At 43.9% G+C, this 11512-nt stretch overlaps 1 protein-coding gene and 1 pseudogene across 1 annotated transcript; both read left to right on the top strand.

Annotated features, from left to right (window-relative positions):
- The first annotated feature begins 664 nt into the window (after positions 1-664).
- Positions 665-5533, top strand: LOC109747581 (tyrosine-sulfated glycopeptide receptor 1-like). Its single transcript, XM_073501135.1, has 4 exons — positions 665-830; positions 1000-1052; positions 1315-1856; positions 2346-5533. Exons 1-4 carry the CDS (start codon positions 680-682, stop codon positions 5329-5331), a joined length of 3732 nt encoding a protein of 1243 aa, XP_073357236.1. The 5' UTR covers positions 665-679; the 3' UTR covers positions 5332-5533.
- A 432-nt stretch (positions 5534-5965) lies between these two features.
- Positions 5966-11272, top strand: LOC109747580 (tyrosine-sulfated glycopeptide receptor 1-like; annotated as a pseudogene).
- The last annotated feature ends 240 nt before the right edge of the window (positions 11273-11512 follow it).

Below are 11512 nucleotides of genomic sequence, written 5' to 3'. Positions count from 1 at the left end.
GCCAACTCACAAGGAATCTTCCCACGTAATTAAGAATATCAATGTATTTCTCTATTATTTTTACATTTATACATTTGGGCTTTGTGTAGCATACCGGTAAATACCAAAAATAATTTTCAATAATAGCTAAATTATTTTCCCCAAGATTCATAATAAATTCAAAAGTTCAAAGAAAAAATATCAAAGATGTCAAAACATAAATGAAAAAAGCTTCCTAGTTCAAACCAATGATTATGAGTCTAACGACTAGTCTTGACTAGTCGTGCGACTATAGTAGTCGGCTAGCTTCTTTGTGTAGACTAGCTTGTTGAGTCAAGCGGTGGCGACTAGTCTAGCCTAGTCTGGTTGTTTGAGTTCATCGACTCAATTTGGGAGTGATAAGTGAGCAGAGCTTAGCCCGCGGGAGGGAAAAAATTGCAACCCTAGCTTTCCAGGCTCGCTCCACAATGATCCGCCTCACCTGGGACTAGGCCACTGCCACTGCCCATTGCCCGTCACTGCTGCTGCTACCCACCACCGCTGCCGGCAGCGGCGGCCAGGAGCATTACGATGCTCTCCCTTGGTTGGTTCTGCTCCTCCCCTGGATCCACCCTTCTATGGGCAAAATTACCCCGGTCAAGACTCAAGACAAGCACACTGGAGAAAGGAGAAGATAACACCCAGGACAACGAACAAGACAATGGGATCAACTACGCGTTGGGAGCAAACGTACAAGCACGTCAGAGAACCATCGTCGCGTAGTGGGGCCAGTGGCCACGCCGACATTTTTTTACTCCAAGTGGCCAAGTGTGAAACTTCCAAGTGGCGCTATGCACAAAAACAAGTTGCTTGTACGCGCCAGAATTCATGAACGTGTGGAAATACACGCTTGATCCCCAGGCGGACACGCCAAATACAACGTGTGGCTCATAGCAAAAAATAATTAATAAAAGAAAAGCAGGGGCCAGCCACTTTCCTGTATTATGTTCTTCATTCAATTCGCACTGTATCTGATAATAGCATGCACAAATCCTGGGATCCTGCATCTGACAGCAGGAAAACAGAGGTCACTGGTATGTAGAGTGTCAGCCACTTGCCATATATTTTTCTCAATCAGAGAGGAAAAATCATTGACAATCTGTACACTGCTCAATGATAGAGTGCAGCATCTAAAATAATAACAATGATGCATTGTAGCTAACATCACTACATCAGCACATCATTATCATCTACTATACAAAATAATAATGGCACAGTGTTCCCAAAAGAAATGTGATTCTGAACACTAATTATTCAACTAATAAAGTATTTAAACTATACCTAATGCATGGTTAGGTTCCAAAGGACCATGTCCACACAGCACAGGCGTTCCCACAACCACAAGCTGATCAGCATCAGAGGAAAGCGATCAACCAGCCGGCCTGCCAGTGCCAGTGCCAGAGCTCACACGCTACCAAGTTCCGAATTAAGACGACAGACACATTCCATGGTGCACAACAGTGCGCCAGTGGGGAATGGAAAACAACAGCAAACGTAACCATCAGGCAAAGCTCGCGTGATAAGGTGATAAGGGCGAGTAAATCAAGAGGATGGAAGAGAGAACATGTGATCACCCAGCAGGTCAACCATCCACCCCGTCCATTAAGGAACAAAATTGCACTTCTTCTTGTCCTCCACTCAAATGGTCTTGTCCACACCCTGATTGAGACGCCGATGATCGCTCTCGATTGCAATCGCCTTACAGAAATGATCGCCCGTGTACTATCTCGTCAGCTGTATATTCTGCAAATCTTCACCAACTGTTTCTTTTTCAAAAGATGCCTTTTCCTGTTCACCAAAATCCAAAAGGATGTCAGGGCAAGTAAAGATAAGTGCTAGTGGGTAGAGGTTAGATTTGTTTAGTGAAGCCGGTAAGATAAGCGATGCCAGGGCAAGTAAAGTAAGGAGCGCTGTAAGAACTCATTAAGGATTGAGTCAAGGATGACCACAAAATCTACACTGCAGTTTTCTTTTGTACGGAAGGTGTTCAGGAAGATCAGGCAATTGACTTGTCAGTAGATTATAGCAGGAAGCCAATAGCGGAACACTGAAACATCAGTGTGAAGTGTGAACTGGGAAGCAGCTGGTGGGCTGGTGATGAGCACAAGGGACAGAACAAATGGGAGCAAGATCTGCTTCTTTCTTCCCCCCGCTATGAAGATGCTTTATCCAGTCAGTGCACAACTTAAGCTCTGGTTCTCATGCTAGTTTCACCACGAAACCATGCAGACACTCCATTTTTCCGACAAGACACACAGCAAGATATTCCACATACCTTCCCTTTGCCTCGCACTTGTGCTGCTGATCTGCCTGGTCTCTCCGGGCAGTTCGTGCACGGAGACGGAGAAGGGCTCCCTTCTACAGTTCCTCGCCGGGCTCTCACAAGACGGTGGCCTCCCTGCGACATGGCGGAATGGCACGGATTGCTGCAAGTGGGAAGGGATCACCTGCAGGCAAGATGGGACGGTCACCGCTGTCTTCCTGCCTTCGAAGGGCCTCCAGGGGCACATCTCACAGTCCCTTGGGGTCCTCACCGGGCTGCAGTACCTTAATCTCTCCCACAACTCGCTGTCCGGTGGACTGCCACCGGAGTTGATGTCGTCCAGCAGCATTACTATCCTTGATGTCAGCTTTAACCAGCTCAATGGAACGCTCCAGGAGCTGCCATCTTCAACGCCTGCCCAGCCTCTACAGGTACTGAACATCTCCAGCAACTCATTTACAGGACAGTTTCCATCCACCACATGGAAAGCAATGGCAAATTTGATCGCACTCAATGCCAGTAAGAACAGATTTACTGGGCAGATACCAACTCATTTCTGTAACAGCTCGCCGTCCTTCACTGTGCTTGAACTGTCTTTCAACAAATTCAGTGGCAGCATCCCCCCAAGTCTTGGTAATTGCTCCAAGCTGAGAGAGCTCAGGGCTGGATACAACAACCTCAGTGGAGCTATTGATGGTACACACATAACCAACCTCAGAAATCTTGTAGTCCTTCATCTTGGATGGAACAACTTCAGTGGCAAGATTCCAGTTTCTATAGGACAGCTCAAGAAATTGGAGGAGCTCCATTTGGCTTACAACAACATGTCAGGGGAACTGCCATCTGCTCTGAGCAACTGCACAAATCTCATAACAATTGACCTCAAGAGCAATCACTTCAGTGGAAAACTTACCAAGGTCAATTTCTCCAACCTGCCCAATCTAAGAATTTTAGACCTCTGGTTAAACAACTTCACCGGTGAAGTTCCAGAAAGCATATACTCGTGCAGTAATCTGATTGCACTGCGGCTATCTAGCAACAACTTACACGGACAGCTCTCATCGAGAATAGGTAATCTGAAGTACCTCTCCTTCTTGTCACTCGGTAAAAACAATTTCACAAACATTACAAATGCACTTCAGATCCTTAAGAGCAGCAAGAACCTGACAACACTGCTTATGGGGCACAACTTTAGGGGAGAGATACTCTCACAGGATGAAACAATTGATGGTTTTGGAAGTCTTCAGGTTCTCGATATACAAGGTTGCAATTTTTCTGGGAGAATACCTGTGTGGATATCAAGGGCTGTAAACTTGCAGATGCTATTTTTATGTGGCAATCGACTCACTGGGTCAATACCAGGCTGGATCAGCTCTCTAAGTCATCTCTTCTATATGGATGTGTCAAGCAACAGTCTTACAGGAGAAATCCCATTAACCTTAACCGAGATGCCAGTGCTAAAATCAACTGATAACGCAACTCATTTGGACCCAACGGTCTTTGAGCTGCCTGTTTATAATGGTCCAGCACTTCAATACCGTGTGGTTACATCTTTCCCAGCAGTGTTGAATCTAAGCAATAACAATTTCACAGGTGTGATTCCCACACAGATTGGTCAGCTGAAAGTGCTTGCTGTACTTGACTTCAGCTTCAACAAGTTATCCGGACAGATCCCACAATCGGTCTGCAACCTCGCAAACTTGCAGGTACTAGACTTGTCCAGCAACAATCTCACAGGTGCTATTCCAGCTGCATTGAACACCCTGCACTTCCTTTCAGCATTCAGTATTTCAAACAATGACCTAGAAGGGCCTATTCCATCTGGAGGCCAGTTTGATACATTTCAGAATTCTAGTTTCAGTGGGAACCCAAAGCTGTGTGTCTCTATGCTAACCCACAAATGTGATTCAGCTTCGATACCTCCACCATCCACAAAAGAGACCACAAAACCACGATATAAGAAGTCTGTTTTTGTAATTGCATTTGGTGTGTTCTTTGGAGGCATCGCTGTTCTTTTGTTGCTGGGGCGGCTCATTGTATTTATCAGGATAAATGGCATTAGAATAAGAAATAGAAGGGAGAATAATGGAGATATTGAAGCAACTTCGTTCTACTCCAGTTCAGAGCAAACATTAGTGGTGATGCGGATGCCGCAAGGGAAGACAGAAGGAACCAAGCTCAAATTCGCTGACATTTTGAAAGCCACAAACAACTTTGACAAGGAGAATATCATTGGATGCGGAGGTTATGGATTAGTCTACAAGGCAGAGCTACCTGATGGATCCAAGCTGGCAATAAAAAAGCTCAACAGTGAAATGTGTCTGATGGAAAGGGAGTTCAGTGCAGAGGTTGATGCACTCTCCATGGCACAACATGATAATCTTGTACCACTGTGGGGTTATTGCATCCAGGGAAACTCGAGGTTCCTTGTATATTCCTACATGGAGAATGGTAGCCTGGATGATTGGCTTCATAACAGGTATGATGATGCCAGCTCATTTCTTGACTGGCCGACTCGGCTAAAGATCGCAAAAGGGGCAAGCCTGGGCCTTTCTTATATCCATGACGTCTGCAAGCCTCAGATTGTCCACCGTGACATCAAATCCAGTAACATCCTACTGGACAAAGAATTTAAAGCTTATGTTGCAGATTTCGGGCTAGCCAGATTGATCCTTCCCGACAAAACTCATGTTACAACTGAGTTGGTCGGCACTATGGGTTATATCCCTCCCGAGTACGGGCAAGCATGGGTTGCTACCTTGAGAGGTGATATGTACAGTTTTGGAGTAGTCTTGCTTGAGCTGCTCACCGGAAAGAGACCTGTTACAGTCCTGTCTACATCAAAAGAACTTGTCCCATGGGTTCTACAGATGAGGTCCGAGTGTAAGCAGACTGAAGTCCTGGATCCAACACTTCGAGGAAGAGGCTATGAAGAGCAAATGCTGGAAGTTCTTGAAACCGCTTGCAAGTGTGTTGATAACAATCAATTCAGAAGGCCAGCTATCACAGAAGTAGTCTCCTCCCTGTCCAGTATAGAAGCTGCCCCATAGATGCCAAGATTAGCGAAGATAAAATGAACCACATATGATAGATAATCTTGTATTTTCGTGCACGATGTACATGTCACATTCGTAGTTTCCCTAAAACCGCTACTTCTGATAAACCTTAGAGTTTGTTTTGTAGTTTGTACAGAGCCTAACAGGTTGCCATTTTGAGCTTTAGGTACTTCCTTAAGAAAAGGTTTTTGCAAAATTCATAGTATAATTTTTCCATGTTTCTTAAAGTACTATACATATACAGATATACTTAAGTTTCACAGGCATGGGACAAAGTTAGATATGCAAAATGCTTTTTTTTCCCTCAGAGAAATATTCAAAATGGTTTCCATTCAAATACAGATACCATGCGCTGTCAGCACTGAAAATGATTTCCATTCAAGTGCAGATATTGTGTTATGTCATCCATTTGCTTTCTATCAGCTGTTTTGAGAAAATCACCAGAGTTGGAGGTGAATTACCGAATTACTATACATCAATGTTTGGTTAGTACAAGTACAACCATTGAACAAATGGAATAAGAATTTGAGAATGTAATAACTACTACTGTCTTCCGAATTTGTATAACTCAGCACGCGCAACAGAATGAAGTCACTAGCATAATACGAGAGGAATGATACTACCTACCATGCCGAAGGATTCACGTGGGCACGTGGCCAAGAAACCACGGGCCGCAAACCGTAGCTCGCCACTTCGGCGTATACACATACGCATCAGAATGCTTCCGAGCGTGGTCTACGAGCCTACCCGGCTTCTCGACGGCAACTGTCGCGGTCCAAGAAAAGACACCGGGGTCGGCATTCCGCCGAACGGCCTGGGCGCGCTGCTGCCGAGGCGGCCGGCGCTGGGCAGAAAAGGCCGGCATTGCGTCAGAGGAATAGATGCCAGCGTGCGCGTGGAACGGAGCGAGCACGGCAGCGTGCTAGGAGGAGGAGGCACAGGCACTTCCGTCTTCCGGTGAGAATGGTGGAGTTGCAACTCGCCGGGTGCGGGGAGCGATGGCGAGATAGCGGTGAAAGGGAAAGGGCGCTGTTTTTTTTTTTGGAGGGGTGAAAGGCGCTGACATGTACCGCGGGGTGGACCGGCCCATTCGCGCACACTGCGCATGATTTGTTAATTGGTTCTTGCCTCTTTGTGCTATTTTGTTCCACTTGTATTTTTTATTCTTTAATTTTAAATAGGAAACCAACTTTACTTAAAAAATCTCTTTAGTTTTTTAAAAATTTATATTTGGTTTATTTCTCTATTTTTATATTTGGGAAAAAAATATTTTACTAACTTTTATAAAAATGTCTAGTGTCTCAATTTAAAATGTTAATAATGTATTAAAAACTTTTCAACATGTACATAAAAATGTTCAACATGTGTATATGTTCATTGCGTATTTTAAAGTTTCAACATTAACTGAATTTTTTTAACATGTATTTATTTAAAAATATTAACGTGTATTTGGAAAACATTAAATGTGTATTTAAAAAATCAACTTGTATTTTAAAAATGGAAACAAGAAAATTAAAACATTTAATGGGAGAATAAAAACGAAAAATAAAAATAAAAAAAGGAAGGTTCCCAAAACCACTCCATCTATACTCCCAACATTGCCCCAGTGGTATAGTAACTTTGTTAATGCTCCAGCCCCGGATGACCGTTGTGGGTATCACTCACAATAAAGCGATACCTAGCATTTGTGAAAGTGAAAGACTATGGAGAGATTTCTCTAGCTTCTGAGTTTTTCCTAAGTCCTGGTATTTTCAGGCCCGTTATGATCTGAGGGCAAGTGCCCTGGATTAATGTGATTGCGTTTGTGCTCTGTGTGCTTTACTCTTTGAATCTCGCCCAACCAAGCATCTATTTACAATGGTGGAGCTCAACACAATGTTTTCAGAAGGGTTTTTATCACTTTTGCTACTAGTTGTGCCACGCTGCTAATTTTTGCTACTAAAAATTTTTCCTACTCAGAAATGCCACTGTTCCATTAGACACACACTCATAAATTATCTATCACAAAAATTATACTCCCTTTGTAGAAAAAATATAGGACGTTTTAGATCACTAAAATGTATGTACCGAGTAGTTTTCAATGGTATGATCCTTATTGAAATTATTGGTCAAAGTTTAAGCACAGAAAACAAGGGTCGCCATGTAAACAGGGGCAGAGGGAGTAGTAAGATTCTTATGTTCTTCAGTCCGCACCGTGTCTAAATATCTGATAAATAACATGCACAAATCCTCTGATACATGCTACTCCCTTCATTCACAAATATAAGATGTTTTGCATATTTCAATATGGACTGCAACTACGAGGGACAGGACAAATGGGAGCAAGATCTGCTTCTTTCTTTCCCATCATGCTCTTTCATGGTTAGACCACCATTGATGCTTTACACAGTCAGGGGACAACATAACCTCTAGTTCCCATGCTAGTTTCACCAGATAACCATGCAGACACTCCATTTTTCCAACAAGACTTACAGCAAGATATTGCACATACCTTCCCTTGGCCTTGCTCTTGTGCTGCTGATATGCTTGGCCTCTCCTACTAGTTCTTGCACGGAGCAGGAGAAGGGCTCCCTTCTCCAATTCCTCGGCGGGCTCTCACAAGATGGTGGCCTCGCTGCCTCATGGCAGAATGGCTCGGATTGCTGCCAGTGGGAAGGGATCACCTGCAGCACAGATGGGATTGTTACAGATGTCCTGCTGGCTTCTAGGAGTCTTCAGGGGCACATCACACCTTCTCTTGGGAACCTCACTGGATTGCTGCGCCTCAACCTGTCAAACAATCTGCTATCTGGTGGTCTACCGCAGGAACTGGTATCCTCCAGCAGCATCCTCATTGTAGACGTCAGCTTTAACCGTCTCGGAGGAGACCTGCACAAGTTGTCGCCCACTCATGCCCGGCCACTGAAGGTACTGAACATCTCGAGCAATTTGTTTACAGGACAGTTTCCATCCTCCACATGGCAGGGGATGAAAAATCTGGTTGCATTCAATGCCAGCAACAACAGCTTTACTGGGCAGCTACCAACTCATTTCTGTGCCAGCTCGCCATCCTTGGCAGTGCTTGAACTCTGCTACAATCAATTCAGAGGGAGCATTCCCCCTGAACTTGGTAGCTGCTACATGCTCAGAGTGCTCAAGGTTGGCCACAACAACCTCAGTGGGACTCTCCCAGATGAACTCTTCAATGCTACCTTGTTAGAATACGTCTCCTTCCCCGGGAACAGGTTAGAAGGAAAACTTCAAGGCTCACATATTGTCAAACTCAGTAATCTGGGTACTCTTCATCTTGGAGAGAACAACATCAGTGGCGAGATTCCGGAGTCTATAGGTCATCTCAAGAGATTGGAGGAACTCCATTTAAACAACAACCTCATGTATGGGGAGCTGCCATCGAGTCTGATCAACTGCACAAATCTCATAAGCATTGACTTCAAGAACAACAATTTCAGCGGAGAACTCGCTAAGGTCAATTTCTCCAACCTACCCAATCTAAAATCTTTAGATCTTATGCACAACAGCTTCAGTGGCCAAATTCCGGAAAGCATCTACTCATGTAGTAATCTAACTGCACTGCGGCTATCTTCCAATAAGTTCGATGGCCAGCTGTCAGAAAAAATAGGCAATCTGAAGTCCCTCTCATTCCTATCACTTGCTAACAACAGTCTTACAAATATTACAAGAGCACTTCATATACTTAGGAGCTCCAAGAATCTCACTACCCTTCTTATTGGGCTCAACTTCGTGAATGAGACCATGCCAGATGATGACAGCATTGCTGGTTTTGAGAATCTTCAGGTTTTTAGTGTCGAACGATGCGGATTATTTGGACAAATGCCTCGTTGGATATCGAAGCTAGAAAATTTACAAATATTAATGTTGTCTGACAATCAACTCACTGGATCAATACCAGCCTGGATCAAAACCCTAAGCAACCTGTTTTATCTGGACATATCAAACAACAGCCTCACAGGGGGAGTTCCAAAAGCCCTTATGGATATGCCAATGCTAAAGTCAGATAATAGTGAAGCCCATTTAGACCCAAGGGTATTTGAGCTACCTGTTTATATTGGTCCATCACGACAATACCGTGTACCTATTGCTTTTCGTAATGTGCTGGATCTAAGCAATAACAAATTCACCGGTGAATTCCCCCTCGAGATTGGTCAGTTGAAATCCCTCCTTTCACTCAATTTTAGCTTCAACCACTTGACAGGACAGATCCCACAATCAATATGCAACCTCACAAACCTGCAGCTGTTAGATTTGTCGAGCAACAATCTAACAGGTGGAATCCCAGGTGCATTGAATAGACTGAACTTCCTTTCAGCATTCAATATTTCAAACAATGGTCTAGAAGGGCCTATTCCATCTGGAGGCCAGTTTAATACATTTCAGAATTCTAGTTTCATTGGGAATCCAAAGCTGTGTGGCTCTACTCTCACTCACAAATGTTATTCAGATTCAATACCTCCATCCCCCAGAAAAAAACGAGATATGAAGGCTATTTTTGCAATTGCATTTGGCGTGTTCTTCGGAGGCATTGCTATTCTTTTGTTGCTGGTGCGTCTCCTTATCTCAATCCAGAAGAAGGGTTTTATGGCAAAACACAGAAGAGGGAGTAATGAGGATGTTGAAGCAACTTCATTCTACTCCAGTTCAGAGGAAACATAGTGGTCATGCGGACGCCGCAAGGCAAGGGAGAAGAAAACAAGCTCAAATTCACTGACATTTTGAAAGCCACGAACAACTTTGACAAGGCAAATGTCGTTGGATGTGGAGGTTATGGATTAGTCTACAGGGCAGTGTTGTCTGATGGCTCCAAGCTGGCAATCAAAAAGCTCAATGGTGAAATGTGTCTAATGGATAGGGAGTTTAGTGCAGAGGTTGGTGCACTCTCCAGGGCACAACATGAAAATCTTGTACCACCGTGGGGTTACTGCGTCCAGGGAAACTCAAGGTTTCTCATATATTCCTACATGGAGAACGGAAGCCTGGATGATTGGCTTCATAACAGGGATGATGATGCTATCTCATTTCTTGACTGGCCGACTCGTCTCAAGATCGCACAAGGAGCAAGCCTGGGACTTTCTTATATCCATGAAGTCTGCGACCCTCAAATTGTCCACCGAGACATCAAATCCAGTAACATCCTACTGGACAATGAATTTAAAGCTTACGTTGCAGATTTTGGGCTAGCCAGATTGATTCTTCCCAACCAAACTCATGTCACAACTGAACTGGTCGGTACTATGGGTTACATTCCCCCCGAGTATGGGCAAGCATGGGTTGCTACACTGAGAGGTGATATGTACAGTTTCGGAGTAGTACTGCTTGAGCTGCTCACTGGAATGCGACCTGTTTCAATCCTATCAAGGTCAAAAGAACTTGTCCCATGGGTGCTGGAGATGAGGTCTGAGGGGAAGCAGGTTGAGGTCCTGGATCCAACACTTCGAGGCACAGGATGTGAAGATCAAATGTTAAAGGTGCTTGAAGCTGCTTCCAAATGTGTCGACAGCAATCAATTCATGAGGCCAGCTATCACAGAAGTAGTCTCCTGCCTGGCCAGTATAGATGCTGACCCGCAGATGCAAAGATGAGCCAAGATACAATGAACCACACATGATAGATAATCTTGAGGTTTTGTGCATGATGTACATGTAACTTTCTTAGTTTCAGTAGAACTACGACTTCAGATAATCAGTTTGTTTTGAACTTTTGCACAGAGCCTAACAGGTTGCCATCTTGAGCTTTACGTGCTTCTTTAAGGAAATATTTTGGTATTCATCTTCCTTCAGATCTTTTTTGCGAGGACCTTTAGATGTTTCTGTGTGTATTATATATGCTTTAAGTTTCACAAGCATGAGACAGAGTATAAACATGTGGACTGACTATCTTGTTTTGTCAGTGAAAGATTGGAAATGGTTTTCATTGGGCAGATATTTTGTCTTTCAGCTGTTTATTCTGGAACCTGGGTCAACGGTTTTAAGAACCATAGAGTTGGAGGTGAATTGCCGAATTACTAGCTACAGCAAATGTTTGGTTGGTCCAAGCGTCAAACAAATGGAATGAGAAACTGAGAATGTAATAATACGACTACCATCTTTGAAATACAAACAACTTAGTACGCAGTCACTAGCAGAACACGAGAGGAATGGCGATCAGAAGCACCTACCTA

The sequence above is a fragment of the Aegilops tauschii genome, chromosome 6, assembly GCF_002575655.3.
Source record: "Aegilops tauschii subsp. strangulata cultivar AL8/78 chromosome 6, Aet v6.0, whole genome shotgun sequence".
Taxonomy (NCBI): domain Eukaryota; kingdom Viridiplantae; phylum Streptophyta; class Magnoliopsida; order Poales; family Poaceae; genus Aegilops; species Aegilops tauschii.
Note: the sequence above shows the minus strand (reverse complement) of the source record. Positions and strands in the feature narration are given on the sequence as shown.